The sequence below is a fragment of the Balearica regulorum genome, chromosome 14 (genome assembly GCF_011004875.1).
Source record: "Balearica regulorum gibbericeps isolate bBalReg1 chromosome 14, bBalReg1.pri, whole genome shotgun sequence".
Taxonomy (NCBI): Eukaryota; Metazoa; Chordata; class Aves; order Gruiformes; family Gruidae; genus Balearica; species Balearica regulorum.
The window spans coordinates 12,504,877-12,524,423 of NC_046197.1; the positions used below are offsets into that span (position 1 = coordinate 12,504,877).

Sequence of the window (19,547 nt, forward strand, 5' to 3'; positions counted from 1 at the left end):
TCTTTTATGAAGCATGTGTAGTACAAAATTGACTTTGCAGCCTTTAGCAAGCTGTCTTACCAGGTTTAGGATCTGGTTAGTACAGCGTACTGTATAGCATATGTACATTTACAGCAGAATCTTACATGCATATGGTTCTGATCAACTCTTACTTTTTATCCTTTTGGATATGAAATAAAAAATATTTATTCCATTTCATCCTCCCCTCCCTTTTTTAAAGCTTTTATTCATTGCGGCATTATTTACAGCTAAACATGCAGGCAGAAAGATGCAAGCATTTTAAAAATGATTACCACTAATGTTTCTACTTGTCAGAAGTGCTTAAATTTTCCTGCACTTTGTCTAAAAACTTAGCACTTTTACCTTTTAAGAATTACAAATGTATAAGATCTTACCACGCTGATTTACAAACACAGCTGACAGTTTATGATGAATGATGTTGCAAAATGTACAATATGTTTCTCTGTCATTTCTATGCATGTATATATTAAGAAGAAGATTAAGAAGAGAGAGAACCCTCCTCTGAACGAAACCCTTGAGTTAGAGAGCACACGCACAAATCTCTCTCCTGCGTTTCCTCATAACTTCCCGCTCACTTCACTCATCCAGTGGAGCACAATTGTTCTCTGTGCATTTTCTCCCACCATATGGTAGCCTCATTACCATACACTAAGGGTCCATATGGGGAACTTGTGAAGTGAACTGTATTCATTTTAACTGCCAGATGAGCAGCCTTTTGCTTTGCAAGCTTAGCTTAAGTCATCTGCTGTCTTTATGTTGTTATGGCAACACAGCACCAATAAAAAATTCTAATCTACTGTAAGTGTCTGGGATCACAGTATTTTAAATGCTTGCCGTAACTGTCCTCTAAGTGAAGATGCTTGTTCTTTTAGTATGACAAAGGGTTATTGTCAACTCCAGCAGGTGGCAGTAAAGAAATTGTTTCTTTTTTTTTAACCTTTTTTTAAAAAAAATTATTTTCCTTTTTCCCCATCTGCCCCCACCTCAAAAAGTCATAGAATTACACAACATGGTGAGTCCTCTACATTTCCTGACACACTGAGGTCGGAATTGCAGGCGATGCTTTTGTCTTGCAACTCAAATACTAAAGGTAGTAAAGCATGAAACTGTGGTGGCAGCTCATGCACTTTACCGACAGAGACCCAGGCTCAAGTACCACTTCACCGGGATTCTGAAGCCTCCGTAGGCACGCAGCTAGTTCAGTGCTGGAGCTGGTTTTTAGCTGTGTTTTCAAACTCCTGATTCAAACACTGAGCTAATTAAGAATATCTTGTAATAATGGAAGTAGGCAGCAGCATCCTTAAATATAAATCATTTTCACCTCCGCAGGCCACCTGATATGTTGCATCTCTGTCTCTCTGGCTGTATTGAAAGTGAATGTTTGTAGTCTCAGTTCATCAGTTCACATTAGCCTCATGCTGAATATTTAAACACAGAACAATTTGAACACACCATGAAGAGAGACAGTGACTGCACTTTCACTTGGAACAGCAAGAGCTCATCTAATAATAATTTAGTAAATCAGCCATTTAGTGGCTCAGTTGTACACTGTATTGTGCCAAATACTATTCAGTTCAACTGTATGCTGGTGAAATTGAAATTCAGACTCTAGTCACGTGGCACTTTTTTGCTCAATGGAGAGATGAAATGGAAAATCACCCTCCCAATAGACTGTTTGAATGTAGTCATTTATCAAAAATATAGCAGAGTGACAATATAAACAGGATTTGGTTCTATGTGTTACAATCTATTCTAATTAGGCTTTTCTTACTGTAGTTTCATCTGCACAAATTATTTGATAATTTAGGATTTGCATCTTCAACTTATTTTAGATATGAGCAGAGAGCAGATATGCGTAGTTACTGCGTAGTTACAGTCCTTGAAGGCCCAGCCCTGTGGGAAGTGTGGTGAGACCTTTATTGCCCCATCTTGAGCCCTGGCTCGCCGGGAGCACCGTGCCCTTAGGAGCAACAGGGAAACGCAGCTGCTGCCTTTCCTCCTCGTGAAGCGCCATGTACGTTACTTCATAGCATGAAAGCAATATCGGATTAATTTCTTTTCCCTGTTTAAGGGTATCAGGATTTGTAGGGAGTGGTAATATATTAGACTAAAATAAAATAAAATTGGAAAAAACCAGACAAGCTTCTGGGCGCACAAACCTTGCTTCCTGCGTGCTGACTGTACCTTTTCTCGCCTGTATCAGTGGGTCTAATAAAAGATATTACCTCACCCTAAAAAACTTGCCTCAGGTGTAACCATAGACCATCGTGACTTCAGCCAAGCAGCTATGCTTTCAGGCTGTCTCTGATGAAGATGAGGGAGAGAGAATATTTTCCTAGAAAGTATGTTGTGAAGTTTAATTTGTTCACATTAAAGTGGTGCTTTGAGATCTTTGAATGCAGGACATTGCAGAAGTGTGAAGTAATGTCTATAATCTCACCTACAGTTTCCATTTCTAGCCTAGTTTTAGGTGTTATGCAGTGGTTTACGCGGTGATGTAAAATATGATTGCCGTGTATTTCTCACAATTGAGTAGCAGAAAAAGCATCCTCCTAACCATCATGATGCCATTTAGCAGAGAGTGCTGGAAGCAATAGGATGCCTGTTGCCGTAATTCTTCTAAGAAATACAGAGCTTCACAATCTATAGTCAACTGCTGACACTTGAAAACTCAAACATTTTGGTAAAATGAATCAAGCAGTAATGTTTCTTTTATGAGATCTCCTCACGGGAAAGGAAGGTTTGGCACCATTTGGAGATCAGGCTCAGTGATCCATCATAGCAAAGTCAGCTGTCCTGGTGCATCTCATAGGTCACTCGATCGAACTGGTGGCTCTTACAACTATATTATTGCTTATGGAACAGTAATTGAGGCACCATGGTTAAAAATTACCTGGTCTAATAGGCAGTGAACAATTTGCACTCGATACAATTATAAGCCAAATCATTCATTTCATAACACTTGGACTAATTTATTTGTTGACCTTTTAATGTCCATAGCTCTTCAGTAGTATTAACTGCAACTCAGACAAAATCTCTTGTTCATTTTACTTTCATTGATTTTTTTTTTTTTTTTTTTTCCATTGAGGCAATAACAGCTGTTTGAGTACAACCTTTTCTTTCTGTTGTAAAAGTCAATCATGTAACTTATGTTGATATAACTCAACTGGACTGAAATGTCCTCTAAGTACAATAGCACGCAATCTCATGCTACTTGTATAAACAGGGATGATATGCATTTTGGATTTATTTTAAAGAATGTTTTGGAATATATTTGTGACTATAGATGACAAATGATATGCTTGCTGAGAGGAGAATGAAAACAAAACACAGGAACATTTTTTAAAGCAGTGCCACATATATGTAATACATATTTTTGTTCATATATTATGGGAGATCTAAGATACAGAAATTTTGGAATTTGTTAATTTTGTCCTTTAGGATGAACTAAGTGTCTTTACTATTAATGCTATATTCATAATTTCATCTGGACACAGCATCTTGTCTGTTGAAATCCTAACATTTTGCAGAATAAAGGTGCTTAATTTTTCCAAATGTGAGCTACTGACAAATAAAATGTGTGTAAAAGTATTTTTAATAAATAGGAAAGAAATAATGCTAATATTTTGATAATCTGACTTTTCTTTCATTTTTTTCAGCTTTAAACTAGTATGAGAGCTAAGAGTTTTTGATGATCAAAAAGTTACTTAAATATTGATGTATTTTGAAAAATCAGTGGCAAGTTTTGAAGCACTTCCATAAAACATGTTGTTGTAGTGACAATGGTAATCTTTTCCCTCATTGCCGAAAAAGGAGCCCTAGATTGTGTAAAATGGTGTACCTGCTTTTATATCGTGGAGATGTACACAGAAAGATACTCTTAGCTCTGTAAAATGTTGGATAAATTTAATTTCTTAAATACATGAGTTTTTGATATTTATACTTGCTTTGGATAATTTCATCTGAATTTTTAAGGTTGTAAATTAAAAATAATAGTATCAGGAACAAAATATCTTTTTTTTCTGATAAGAAAGTTCAAATTTTTTTTAGACTAAATGCTCAGAGGCACTTCACTGAAGTAGTCTTTCTGAGCCAAAGCCTCTTTGTACAATAAAATACTGTAAGTCCTTTGAACACATAGTTATAAAATATAATTGTTACACATTTGGCATTTTATGCTTCCCTAGAAATTACCGCTTGGTATCTACACCTAATCTATGGTCTGTCTTTTCATTTCAATTGGGTCTGAAGTGGTCCTTCGTTGTAATGAGAATACCCCTTTCAAGAGACTTCTTTTAATTATACCGATGATAAAATGTAAGTGAAAGTAGTCATTTGTAGGGGTTATGACTGAGAAGTGTTTTAACTGTAATACTAAAACCTACCAACGTTATTCCAGTCTCTATTTCAACATTTTTATGCACTCACTCTCCACAGAACATAGTGGAATATCATTGTAGGTCAGAATTTCAATGCATCTTATTTTTCAGTTTTCCTCCTGCCATTAAAAGTAACCTGAACTCTCAGTTTCTAACTGCTAACACTTCCTACCTGAAGTGTACAATCCAGAAAAGGTGACAGTTTCACAGATCTTAATGGTATGCTCGATGGTATTTTTTTGGTTTATTGAGTTTTTTCCCCTTCATTAAAAGAAAATGTGGGTGGGTCTTTAATTGCATATAAGTGAACATTTTTTTAAATTTTTTTTTACAGAAAATAGCTAGTTTACCGTAATTAGATATTCATATGGGTAAATGCATTAATAAAGACCAACTCTGAAAATTAAATGGACAAAACACATATGTGCATTTTGTACTTTAATTGCTAGATAGCTCTGCTGATTTAACTCAGCAGACATTCTTGCCTTGCAATACCAAACATAGCTATATATCTCTATAAATTTAAATGCAGTCAAGTGAGATATGCTGCCCAATACTTTCAACGTTTGACCTAATGAGACAACAATTTAAAATTGATACAACTGACCTGTGTTTGGAAAATCTTTGTATATACAAATGGTAGAAAATAGATATCAACCTGTCTATTTGCCAAGTAAAATGTTTTTCACTCTTACAAATACATAATTGGATATCTACATTATGCCACACAGAATCACAAGCCACATTTAATCTTTTTTTTAATCTCCAGTATTCCAGGAAATTTTTCTAATAGGCACATTAATATGATCTGCAGAATAAAGCTTCTAAAGGAGCCTGTGCATTATCTTTGAATGGTGGTCTCAGAATTTAGTGTCTCTGTTTTCCAAATTCTTTTTAAGTTTACTTAAGTCCAGACCCTTCAAATAATTCAAAACATTCTTCTTCTTCCATAAGGGGACTTTGACAACTTTCCAAAAATACATGGGTATAAAATGGTCAGGAGAAGACTTTGAGTAATAACTCTTTTTTTTTTCCTTTTTTTTTCTTGCAACTCTAATCTGCAGCTGTTTTCAAGAAATAGAAGTGTTAATACTATAAAGAGCAGAGGAAGAACTATCAGAAAATCTTTTATATGCAAAGCAAAAAAAAAAAAACCAAACCCAACAATATCTCGATAATGAATATCTGCTTCAAAGTAGTGTAGGTGCTGGTCCAAATAGGTTGGGGTAAACTTTCAAAAAGAAATGCCTGAGGTTCCTATCTGAGATTGCTTTGTACATGGCTCTTTGTATATTTTGCCCAGGGACTGAAGGTAGCTGTGGCACATAAGGAAAATTTGGAGTGTAAAATGTGCTTTTAGGTCATTGTGGCAAACCTTTAGGTCAGATAGAAGAAAAGAATCTAATGTTATCATTTGTTTACTTGTATGTTCATGGGTAAATCAGGAATCATCTTTTTGTTGTCTAGATAGATGGGAATAGTATGAGTTACTGTAAACTGGTGGGATGGAGGAATTTATGTAAAGGAAGTTGGTGAAGAATTTTTTTTAGCCATTTAATGGAGTTTATGTGGATTTATCCATTCATGATCTTGTTTGTATCTCATTTATTTTGTCTTCTAATGATTCACTGCATCTGACAAACTGATTGTAGTATGAAAGATGGGATTGCATAACTAAGGAAAAGTATGTGCAGAAGAACTCATCTTTACATGCTGGGATGAATACTGTAGCCTTTTGTACAGCATGAAAAATGCGTTTCCTTTCGTGATCTCTATGTTTCAAACTGAAGGAATCTGTCCTTAGATCTTCACAGTGTGACCTTGCAAGATAACCTGTGGGAAATGCTGTAGAAGATGCCAGAGAGTTACCGTAGTGTTGATTTCTTAATGACAGTGTTAGTGAGTCCCAAATATGACTGACATCTACTAGCTACCAGTTGATGTGTTGTAGGACGTGAATGGATATGAGTACCAGGTAGTAGTATGTACCAGCCCTGCGCTGTGTGCATGGAAGGTAGATTGGCCTCATGAGTTAAAATTTGACAACTCCAAAGGATTCCTGCAGGTAGCTATAAATGCCTTTCTCTGGTAAACTTAGGGGTCTGGGGCAAGACATACTGTAAACATACTTAGGAGGATCGAAGTTCTACAGCTACCTGAGGGACATAGGTGTGAGTCACGTAACCCCTGTTGTATAAAGTCCCTAAAAGAGGTGATTTAAGGACCTGCCGAGTAATTTTAGTTCTGCATATCTGCTTTCACATACCCACTCGTCTCCCTTGGACTTAGAGACCTAACATGAGCAGAGAATTCCAGCACTTTTAGCTACAAAACCATCCAAATTACTTGCCAGATGCTTCAGTTGATGATAATATGGTGGGAGCATCCAGACTCTCAAATGTTAGTTTATTCAAAGAGTTATTCCAATGCAACTATATTAATGCTAGTTTATTCCATGCTACTGTGTACCTAGATGAAGTACACATCTGTGCTGGCTACTAATTCCTTTGCCATTGTTATGTGCCCATCGTTTATGGAAATGAAGACCAGCAGCATGACTGGTGTGAATTAAAAAAGGAGGCTGATACCTTTTCTTAGTATCCAAGTACACAATTTTAACAGGAGGATAATAGGGATTAGATGGGAGACTTGCAAGGACAGGCTTACAGGTGATCATCATAATTTTGTTCCTTCTTTTGTCAGCGGTATTTGCAATGGAGACTGTTTGAATAGGGTGTGTTTTCCCTATTGCTATGCATTTATCACCTTTGTGGTTAAGAGGTGCTTTAATCATTGATTTTCAATGTTTATGGCTAGATGCCTGCTCGCATTTGCACTTCAGTGTTTGTTCTTTCTGCTGCCTCATATAGACTTTCTATATTTTATTTATAAGGTTGGCTCATTGTGGAGCAGGTGGTAAGGTCATGCATGACTGTTTTTAGTGCTGTAGATTTAGGCTGTGATTTTCAGTTTGGGTGGAGGCTGATGAGACTACAATGGCTTGGAAAAGCTAAGGTTCTAGCTCCCACTGTAGACTTATTTCCTGGAAATTGCCATTGAAATTCAGTGACAGGAATTCAGTGCACTTCCATCGTATAGGCAGCGGTAAGCAGAAGCTTTTTTTTTTTTTTTTAACCTGTCAAGTGAAGCATGTTATCTTTATCTCTCATTTTGTCCTCCTGTGTTTGTAATGTCTATATGGTGTTTACTTCATCAGTATGATTCAATTATAATATATGGAAACATTTCAGTTGTTTGTTTGGTAGAGAAGTTTGCATCTTTGTGTGAGTACAAATATCTTTTTAGTGAAATGGCACTGTTATTTTATACTTCCCATTAGGCTGGCATAGTTCCCTCTGTTTTACAGTAAATGGAGGATCTTTACATTTAGAATGGCTTTTATAAGTCTTTATAAAACTATAATTGCTGAAAATGATACAATAATGTAGTGCTCATTGTAGATGTGGAGAGATGGGAGGTTGTGAACAGGCTGAAACTCTTGTACACCAAGCTAGATGGCTGGCATTTTGGGTCTGTGGCATCCTTTTACATGGCTCTCTACCAAAATGTTGGGTTTGCCTTTACTCTTGAAAGAGGTGTTCACAATTTTATCTTTATCTTTTAAAATATAATGCATATGCAAATTTTCAGTAGAAGTTTAAAACTTAGTTCTAACAGATATCCTTAACTGGCATATTTAGAGTTTCACCCATTGAAAAACAAAGAAAAAGTTTGAGGAAAAATTATTGTAATTTTGACTTGAAATTTCACAATGTGACCTTTCCAAGGTGAAGAAGGGAACTGGAGTCTGATGTTCAGCATTTTGACTCTGCAGAAGAGGTTTTTTTCTTGCAAGTAGCCATGAGAGTAGGAAGTTAGAAGGCAGAGCCAGGAGGTCAGACATAAGAGTCAAGGAAGTATGAATGACATCATCATCCCTAAGTACCCTCTCAGAAGATGAATGAGCTCTCTCTTGTATTACAATGCTAAAGAGCATTAGAAGGTGATATGATATCTAGACAACACATAAGATAAATGCCTCAGAGTACGCTAGAACAGCTTCCCCCCCACGCCCTCCACAAGTACATAAATCCTTTGGTGGTCTCAATAATACAATATGTGGCTGATGAGTATTATATATTGTGGTCAGCTGCTTCTTGACAAAATTCATTTAGATTTAACAAGCACCTTGAACATTATCTAATTTAGTTACTTAAGCCGAATAACTCAGTGTAACTCTAGGTATCCTATAGCTGACTACACACACAGCCCTTTTGGGACACAGAGTGGATTTTTTTCATTAGCTGCTGAATAAAAGGTAAGCAGATGTCAACAGAAGAAATAGCCCATCTTTTTTAAAGCTGACACAAAATGTGTTTATCATGATAAAACTTGACACAAAATGTTTTCATAATGATAAAACTTGAAATGCAAGTTTCATGACCTTAATGAATTCCTTCCGAAGGGAATGCATGGCAGAAACAAAAGATGGAGAGTTGCTGTAATGTTGGTTCGAGCTATCTTATGTCAGAAGTGGATTCAGTCTGAATTTCAGTCTTTGTGCTTCAAAAGCACAGTCATTCCAGTATGATTTATATAATCTTTCCTACAGTAATTTTGGAATATGCAAAGTTGCAGCAGACTTCACTACCCAGCCTCCTCTTTTGCTTATGTAAACACCCCTTAGTATTTTCAGGAAGAAAAAAATTATTAAAATATTTAATTGCATTCCTGTTTCAAAAATTAAAAAAGTAAAAATATCTCAGTAGAAAATCAGCTTCAGTGTGGAATAAAAATGGACTCTAGATCTGTGGTGTGTAGCTGCATGGAGGGCAGAGTTCTGGTGCAAAATATTTAATCACTAAAGTAATCTTTCCTCTTTTCAATATTTGCTCAATTGTTATTTTGATAGAAATAAAATTATGCTCATTTGAAATAAAATGTAAGACAAGACGACCCTCACTTTAGCTCTAACTAAATGCTGCAAAGTCCTTTATTCTAGACCAAAAGCTGTCAGACTTTTAGCATTGATAGAAGAGTGGATCTTTCTTGACAAATGCCCCCATAAATTAGATATTAGCTTTAGTCAAACTCTGTCTCTCTCAGGAAATATTTCCACTCACATATTCAATTGGAAGGACCTTACATGATGCCCACTTACTGCTCTGAAAATCTAGGCTTCTGAGATGAAGGCAAAGAAAAATTTCTGTGAACAAAAGAATATCTGGAATAACAGAGCTTGAGCTTATGCAGAGATTTCTTTTTATAGAATGTGAGTTTCACTCACTTTTTGATATGTCTGTCTGCTGCTCTGTCCACCTATCTATCTGTTTATCTGTCACCATCGCAGTGGTAACATGTAGTATCAATTGGATTTTAAAAGACATAGATCTTTTGTATTAGCTGTCCTTTTTTATAATACCTTTTACAAATTTAATCAATGCATTTTAATATACAATATAGTTTAAGTGCAGTATACAGTAAATATTCGAGCTTCATCTTAAACATGCTCTAGCCTTTAAATTGTTAAAACTGCAGTGCCCTTTCAATCTACTTACATAATGTCATAAAATATACATTTCAAGGTAAATGAAGTCAGCTACTTCAATTTAGTCCCTCAAACTGGTAGTAAATGAGAGGTTAACACTATGGTGCCAAACCCATTATTGAGTAAATTTAGCACCTTGGACAGCTCTGTAAAATCTTTATTGCTTTCCTGACCTGCTCGTCATGTTCTGTCTATGTGTTCAGTGGCTCTCAGCTCTGATTGAAAGGCAATATATTAGATCCCAAACACAAACATGCTCGGGGGCTGCTTCACTGTGAGCGTAATGACATGGAGGTGAGAACAATTTTCTGGTCACTGCAATCCAAGCACCTTGCAAGGTCTGTTGCTCTAACTTATAGAGGACTTTTGGGGCTCCTTTGTATGTGCAGTCGTAACAGTAGCTTCTATGGTAATTTAAGCAGAGCTGCAAAGGGTTTAAGATGCATTCAGAAAACAAGAAGTTAATAGCTTGAGCATGTCTGTAGTAGCATTTTATTGTGTATTTTTAAAGCTAGTTTGTGTCTAAAAGAACTACCGTCAGCTCTGGAATAGAAGATACCACTATTTGACACAGGAGTTTTTGTGTAACATCTACTTTGTATGATCTGAAAATGTCAGAAACAAGAAATGCTTTTATTGTGTGAAAATATTGTTAGAGAAAGTATGAAACTCAAATTTCCAGACTCTGAAAATGTTGGGGAAAAAAAACCAAAAACAAAACCGTTGACTAGCTAGGAAAATTGAATGCAACTTGTCAAGCATATTTCAATAAACCATCATGACAATTAGTTTTATTTACATGCAATATGATATGGCATCAAAGAACTTCCAGTGTTTAAGAACTGGAATATATTTGATATTAGGTAGAATGGCTGTAAGACTCCATGTAATTACCTCATTTTTTAACATGGTCTTCAATCTGTTTTTAGATGCATTCTAAGGTTTTTAGCTCAGCATTACATAAATAACTGTGATTAGTCAGGTAGAGCAGAAATGACTATTTAAACTTTCTCTTTTTTTTAGTAATTTGGCATAATGACAGCTTAGGTTAACAATATTCCAAAGCAGTTTGTGGGCTCTGTATCACATTCTAATTTTCCATCAGTGAAAAATATAGTGAAAACAATTTCTACTGAGGTGAAATAAATCCTAGTTTGCAAAGTCAAACACCTGTGCAGTAATTTGCCACCTAAAATCATGGATTGAAAAAGATAACATTTTTTAGTAACATCTCCATTCTTCTCTAGTTTGTATCTTCAGTATGAGGCAAAAAGGGCAACTCAGGGTTCTGATGATTCTGGTAAAGCAACAAGAATTGATTGTACCTGGATGTCATTTGTAGTCTGTCTGTCCATGATTATACTGCTAACTATTGTGGTCAAGCTACACCAAAAAAAAACCCCAAACCCAAAACAACAACCACAACAGGAAGAGAAACAAAACCAAAACCAAACAAACATGAAACCCAGAAAAAGGCTGTAGCAACTTAAATCCTCAGAATCTGTTTCAAATGTAGTGATTTAAAAATCCATCAATTATATATTACATCTCGCTTCATATGTGGAAAATAATTTAAATGTGTATTCTGAGAGAGGGGTGTGTGCAGCAGAAGGCAAGCCTAAATGTTTACTGGGAGTACAAAAATCCTCCATCTCATTTTTGAATTTAGGACATTATATATGTCATAAGTAGTTACTGCAGTATGACAACTATTTTATCTTATATTATAGAGAATTTAAAATTGAAAAAAATGCTAATACGCATCTAAAAGCTTGTCATTTGAAGAGTTGTTCAAGGATTTTTGAAGAGGTTATGGTGACAGCAAAATGAACGCAATTATATCTCTATTTTCTGATCAGAGTCTACAGTATATGAAAATTGAGCATTACTGTTTCTTTTTGGTATAAAATATGGCTATTGTGTAAAATATTTTAAGTTAAAAAGTTTAACTTTGTAGAAAACTGTAAAATCCTTAGAACTGGTACTATTATTGTAAGCTACCTGCAGAAATATGCTGTGGTGAATAGCATCGTGTTAGTAAACTAGAGCAATACTTAGGGACCGGGAATGACAAAAATATATGGTTTTACTCAAAGGACAGTCTCGACTATTTATGATCAGCCAGTTGGGAATCTGCTAGATGCTTTGAAAGAATAAGAAAAAAAATTCTTCTCGGTTATTTCTGCAATATATTTTTACATTTTCTATCAGGATTGTTCATAGAGATTTTTCCACACTGTAAAATGTAGGAACAGAGGAAATGTTATTATTACTTGAGAGCCAGTTTAAAATACTCCAAGAAATATTAAGTGAAAGGGAACAAATAGGAAAATAAAAAAAAAAAATAAATGCCCAAAATGGAGAACTAAACACCAGTCTGTTTTAAATTCTGCTGTCCATGCAGGGAATTTTTGCAGGAAACACTGCACCGTACTGGGCTATTCTCTCATACTGCATGTGTTTTCCCCTTGTGAATCATTTTATGTACATGGATCCTGCTCTGACCCATCATATCAGGATACAAACCAAAGAAGTTGAAAGGTTACATTACCAGTAGCACAGGACTGATTGGATATCTTTTGAACGTGGCCTGCTGGGTAAGGTCACAATTCCTGCAGTATGCAATTAAGAATAAAATAAACACATCGAAGGGATTCATAACATGCTCTGGATGACATTGATTGCAGTAATCTAGTAAATGACCTCGGGATTGTATTCTGCAATAAACCGATGAGTGGTTTATAGTGCAGATGGTAGAGACAATTGAGTGATGTATTTTATTTTGCAGCACCAATGATTCTCACCTTTTGACTTGATTAAGCGTGTGTGCGAATAGGATGAACTAGTGATTTAACACCATTCAGTGGTTGCTGAGAGTTGTTACAATTAAGGTGTACCTGGTGGGAGGCAAAAAGAAACAAAACAAAACACAAAACACAGTGCAACTAATAGAAGAGTATAAAGATTCTAATATTTGTTTTCCCCCACAAGGAGTTTATTGAACTCTGTTTTTATATTGACAGGAAGTAATACTTAAGAGGGCTGCTGATTTAGTAGAAGCACTCTATGGTATGCCACATAATAACCAGGTAAATGCATTCTACTTCAGCAATTCTAAACTATGGCTAATTCTCAGATGTATAGATAGATGAGGGGCTAAAGGTATATGATGCTACAATGTGAGACAAAAATAAATATAGAGGGCAATGTCATATCTGGAGTGGGTTTAGTTTGCTTTTTTTCTTTTTTTAAAGGGTGTGAATTTAGTGCTTGTAAAAGCAACGTGTTATTAACCCTGGAGGCATTTGCCCACTTTCATCAGATACTATATAATATGGGCAATGACAGGCATTATGTCTCGCCACCAGTAATTTTTCAATCTTGCCCTAAAGATAGGTTTAAGGGGGAGTAAGTGTAGGCTCCAGACCCATTTGCCAGTTGGTCTTGTTATACAGAAGCGTGGCCGCTGGGACTGAAACTTCCACCTCTCTTACCACAGATGTCAGGATTTATCACGAAGGCAGCAGATCTTATAAGCATTAGCTCTCCGTCAGCCAGCTGGTTTAGAAAGAAAAGCATCTAGTTTTTGCCTTCAGACAGGGAAATGTTTCATTTTAGTTTGTAAGAAAGGTTTGTCAGAGTCGCATTGGTAACACTTTTATTCTTTTTTTCCCTTCTTATCCTCTAGGAAATAATCCTGAAAAGAGCAGCAGACATCGCAGAAGCACTCTACAGTGTCCCCCGCAATCACAACCAGCTCCCCGCCCTTGCTAACACGTCAGTCCATGCAGGAATGATGGGAGTGAATTCCTTTAGTGGTCAACTAGCTGTCAATGTTTCGGAAGCCTCACAAGCCACCAATCAGGGTCAGGAGAAGACTCGTCTTCCTCTCTCTTTGAACCTTTTCTGATAAAAGTCAGGGAAACGAGCAGAGCAGTGAAAGAGCGATGGTTCAAAACTGAAGGCTAGGAGCACATCTAGACGGACACCATCCCACACGCGTGCACAACCTTTGAGTGACCCAATACGGTCATGAGATGGGGCTTGCTTTAGTGACTTTTGGCCCAATTTGGGAAAAGCACTTCATATATCTAGCTTTTCCTTCTGCTCAGAATAACACTTGTGTTTAAATCCCACTGATTTTAAAAGGATTTCTATTGACTTGAGCACGTACTTGACATTAAGTACTTGCTTATATATTTTCCTAAGCATGGATGATCTCTCAGTCCAGGCCCTAGGTAACATTTCTTTATAACATAAAAGTATCCCTTGAATATTTGTCTGTTTGCTTTGGTTTTGCAGGAGACATAATAGCAGCACTGACTTTTTCTCAGAGTTTGAGACTTTTCTAAATTTTGAAAGTAGCAAAAAATAGAAACATTTACAAAGAAATTTTCAGAGCTTCTCTAATTCTTTTAAGTGGTTTTCATTTTGTATAAAATCAATATTGTTTTAAATCCTACAGTTACAAAAAATAAATGTCAAGAATATTTTGGTAAAACCTGCATTTTCCCCTCTCTTTTGCTCAGCTCTATTTATTATTATCCAACTTAAAAATCCACTTTAATGAGGAAGTATTAGAATGAGACTGTTTCTAGAAGGGCAGAAAAATTATTTTACATTACACTAAAAAAATAGAAATTATTTTTAGATTAAAATATTTTAAAGATGTACCGTGTGGTAGGAAGAAAAGTTGGCTTTTTTTTCTTCTAGGAGTGAAGATGCATTTTGTATTTCTGTGCTTCTAGAAACAAATATTCCTTTTTGGATGTGAGTTTCCCCAAACGTCATTTCCAGAATTAGGTAGAGATTCAAATTTTAACTTGGTGCCAAATTTGATAGTCATTTTCTACCAACATAATGATCAGACCAGGGCACAAAGACTAAGGAGATCCTACTGCTTTGAGAAATATACCTTAGATTTTCTAAAATGTGCAGTGAACATCTAATTTGAGATGCGTTAAATGATAATGACATCAGAAGAGAGTTAACAAAAATCACATGCTTTTAACATACCTTAAGTCAGTATGTACTCCTCACTTTGAAAATGTAGGTCATGTTTACTCCATTTCCTACAAACAGCTCTTTTAGAGTGAGTGTTCTTATAGTACCCAATGGTAAACTTTGCTCGAGGGCATGGGTTGCCTGAGGAGCTGTGAAGGCTGTAGCCTCCCTCCTCCCCTTTGTGCTCCCATCAGCAATGACCTAAGCAGTGAGGGTTCACAATTTGGGGTCCCAGGTGGTGGTGGTGGTGGTCAGTCCTGCCCCCCGTGCCCCCGCCGAACACGCCATGGCTGGACTAGGCTGCTGGCTTGGTAGCACAGAGTTACTTGCTTGTAGCTGTTTGTGTAAGAAACTGTTCTCGGGCTAATACCAGTTTCTAAATGTATTCCCTCCCCACAAAAGGTTTTACTCGCAACTCAAGCAGCGTGTCACCTCATGGCTACGTGCCAAGCACCACCCCTCAGCAGACAAATTATAACTCTGTCACAACAAGCATGAATGGCTATGGGAATGCTGGAATGTCAAATTTAGGCGGTTCTCCAACCTTTCTGAATGGATCTGCTGCCAATTCTCCCTATGCCAGTGAGTATTATATGGCTTTTCTGTATTTTGCACATTTTAATTAGAAGGAGATGGTGACTTTTCTGTGATACTCAATGTTTAGTTTCTATTCTGAGAACTTGAAACAGAGCTTGGTCCTGTTTCTCCTCTCCAAGCCACTGACCTTTGAAGCACTTTGAAGACATTAGTGTTGCCAGCAATCCTCTTCTTCTATTATAATTATTATTATTATTTAGAAGTCTCACAAGAGCTTAAAAAGAATGATGTCTGTCATGATTTGGGCTGATAGTTTCATAATTTCCCTTATACTCTGTAAATAAGAAACACTGTGCTCAGCATTGCTAGAAAGCAGGGATGGCATTGAGTGACTTATGTCCATCGGAGTGGATCAAAAGTCAGTTGTCAGTACACAACTTTTTGTTGCAGTGGGTATGACAGGAAGCTAGGGGTATTTGCTGCAGGAAAAATAGTTTTTTCCAGCTGTAAGATATGAAGGGCAGAAAAGTTTACTGTAATAAGACTGACATTTTCATAAGCTGCATGATGATGTTTCTGAGACCTCAGAGCAAATAATATGTTCATAACCTTTATAGAAATTATGCATTACTATTGGGCCTAAACTTGATTGCTTATACTCCATTTGCTTTGTAAGTAGGTATTATATTGACTTCACTGAGAGCTTAGTGTTAGTCAGTAAAATGTGACAATGGCTCTTGGAGTTTGTGTTTTAGAGTCTGTACAGTGAATGCCACAAGGATGTAAGTCATACAAATCATATATTCCATGGCGTAAAGAGCTTATGGTCTACAGTCCCAGTTATAGAAATATTTATGTGTAGGACTAACTTTCTGCATTTTGATATTAAAGGTTTAGTAACCTGTTTAAATATAAATACATTTCTATTGGTAAAGCCCTATGAACCTCTTCTGCAGCTGCTCGCGCAGCTCAGTAGTCCCTATTCACATGAGAAAATTAAATGAATGGGACCTGCCCAATTCCTCTGACATTACTCATGTGGCATAAAAGATTCCACTGACATCTGTAGAAAGCTGCTAGCAGAATCAGGCCAGAAGGTCTTGTCATATAAATAGGTTTATAGGCTGAGACCCTAGCATGGACAGGACAAACAGAGTGCTGAACATACCAAGGTTTACACAGCAAATCTTAAGTTTAGTGGTTTAACAACAGCAATGAATTATTTTGAATTGCAGTGCTAGAGTTCTGAATTAAAAAGGGGATAGTTACTGTGATTTAAAAAATTATCTCCAAGGCATCTTAGCTGCTGGAAATTTAGAAGAAAATATTTACCCACATAACTAGTACTTACAACCTGGAAATTGCTAACCAGTTATTATTTTTGTACTCTAATAATAATGTAACAAGTAATGTTAGATAGTACCTTACTTATTAAGTTGAATTTACTGTCATAGAATCTGCGCACTCTGAATTCATAATAGAACATGATTGATGAGACATCTCTTTTTGGAAGCAGATGCCAGTAATGCATTTAAAATACTCTAGCAGTGTGTTATTTCATATTTATGAACAAAGTCCTCTTTAGAATAGCACTTCACTTCCCAGCCCTGGTTTTCTATCCTAGTTATATTTTGGGAGGTTTCCTTGGTAGATCTGTCATTCTGCTAATGCCTAATCCATTGAATCAGAAAATGCTTCAATCATGACCTGAAAATTAAAAGGTGGCATTCTTAATTAAATCAATAAACTAATTGCTGTATAGTAGCAATTCAATTTAGGTGCTTTGATTGCTCTCCCTTAGCAAGTACTTCCAGACATACAGTGACTTCAGACTAAGATTGTATCTGTCAGACTGTGAAACTTTGAACATTTAATTTCCATTAATTGATTTCCTCAGTGTTAACAAATATGCTATCAGATTCTCAAATAAGAACTCAAATAGGGTGATTTTTATCTACATAAATGCAAATAAAATAATAATTCAATGCCCAGATGATAGGAATTTTACTCTATAATATGTAATTATTCATAGCCCCCTTGTGTATTCTAAACAGGATGAAGAATGAAAGTATGGGATCTTACCATTGGTCTTTACCTTTTTTTTTTGGACAAAGAGGGGAAACTGGCAATGCTATTTGAATATAAAAGTAGTTGGTTTTATTTCTGTGAAATCAAATTCACTTAACACCTCAATGATAAATACATGAACCAAAGATATTTATCCCACTACACAGTAAAATAGAGTTTAAAGAATATATGTATTTGAAAAACAAACCTCCCATATAGCAAATTTGCATTTTGGACAGTCAGTTCAGTCCCTAAGAAAAAAAAAAAAAAAGGACAGCCTTATATCTACACTTATTTAGAAAAACTGAAGACTGTCATTGTATTCAGTTGTGTAGTTAAAGCTGGATCATGTAAACCAAAATGGCTTCATTGCTTCATTCCAGCTGAGATTCCAGTCAATGGCTCTGAATGAGAATGTTGTATTGACTGTATTCAGGCAGTGGTCATAGATCCTCTGGAGAGTTATTTCTCTTGACCATTATAAAACAGACTTTCATTTTCAAAATTCTCCATCTCGGGTGAGATATGAAATGCCAGCTCCATTCCTGTGCATAATAAAAGGGTCATGTGAGAAATACGACTGTTTTTCATGTCACTGAGAATTCCTGGGAAGTCCCCACAGCAGAAACTTTCCCAAAGCTGATGGGTACAGGGAAGCTGGAGACTGACTTGGTGCTAATAGTTATAACACAGAAAGCATCTGTGGCCATTGTGAGAAAGGTTTAGTGGTTTCTCCCATTGGGAGATGAAAGAAAAGCACGGTTTCTGTCAGTCATCCACAGGTGTTTTTTTTGTGCAACAGACACTGAAAACATTAGTGCCAGGAGACCAAAGGGGTAAAAAACTGTCAGAGTGGCCATCTCACTGACTGCTTCATGCTGGACAGCCTTCATGTATATATATGTACATTTGCGTATATATGTATATATATTCACAGCTTTCTGAATAACTCCTTTTAAACTCAAGTTCTTGCAGGGTTTGAGAGAGGAAAGAAACCCAACTATTTTTGCTCACTTTTGACAAGCAGGTTGGCTGGGTCACCACTAAGACCTTTCTACCTTTTTGCTTGAAACCCTGTAGGTCTGGAGCCATGTTGCTACAAGGAAAGCACGGCTTAAAATGCTGGGTTTGGAGGCTGGTTAAGAACTTAGATGTTTTCAAGTTAAAAATTCCAGATCCAGCTTTGTACTTTAACCACTCGCCCATCAGTTTTGTAACCCCTGAGTTACCTACACAGTCTGGATTCCCTCTTATCCACCTACACAAAAACATTACAAGTTTGGACTAGGGCAGTGGCTAATGCCGATCACTAGAAAAGTCTGAAACAGGATGGCGGGATAATGTTCTTGTAAGACGAAAGAGTTGGACTGACAGAGAATTAAGGGAGTCTGTGGGAGCTCCTAGAATTAATGCTCCTGAACACCTGAAAACCAAACCAAAACTAAACAGGTGGTTTCCCATAGTGATGGATGACACTTTGTGAACAACCAGAAATCTAACTGCAATAAAGCCCTTGGCCATTTGAAATTAGTCCCAGTGCATCCAAAAAGCAGAATTCTCTTGCTGATTATCTAATACTAAGGAATGCCTTTTGGGGGGTCTTTTTTTCCTCTAGTTGTGCCATCAAGTCCGACAATGGCCTCCTCCACTAGCCTCCCCTCAAACTGTAGCAGTTCCTCTGGGATTTTCTCCTTCTCACCAGCCAACATGGTCTCAGCGGTGAAACAGAAGAGTGCTTTTGCGCCTGTCGTGAGACCGCAAACTTCTCCTCCTCCCACCTGCACCAGCACCAATGGCAATAGCCTGCAAGGTAGGTGAAACCAAGTCTGGAGCATAGATGACTGCTCTCAAAACCATGAGTTCCCGGTGCCTTGCAAGGCTCTAAGCGACACTGAGTTGTCAAAGGGGATAGAAGACAGTGGGGGATCCCTGGTGGTCTCTGTGCTAAAGTTTCCTCCTGTAAAGAGTAACTGGACTCCACCACCAGCCCA

At 36.8% G+C, this 19,547-nt stretch overlaps 1 protein-coding gene across 10 annotated transcripts in view; it reads left to right on the forward strand.

Moving 5' to 3' along the window:
• The window catches only part of EBF1 (EBF transcription factor 1), a 282,607-nt gene that overhangs the window by 254,552 nt on the left and 8,508 nt on the right, over positions 1-19,547 (forward strand). For all 10 annotated transcript variants that reach the window (XM_075766597.1, XM_075766598.1, XM_075766592.1 and 7 more), the window contains exons 12-15: positions 12,972-13,037; positions 13,637-13,814; positions 15,355-15,534; positions 19,172-19,366. In XM_075766597.1, coding sequence (XP_075622712.1) covers positions 12,972-13,037; positions 13,637-13,814; positions 15,355-15,534; positions 19,172-19,366 — 619 coding nt within the window. The remainder of the gene's footprint in view (positions 1-12,971; positions 13,038-13,636; positions 13,815-15,354; positions 15,535-19,171; positions 19,367-19,547) is intronic.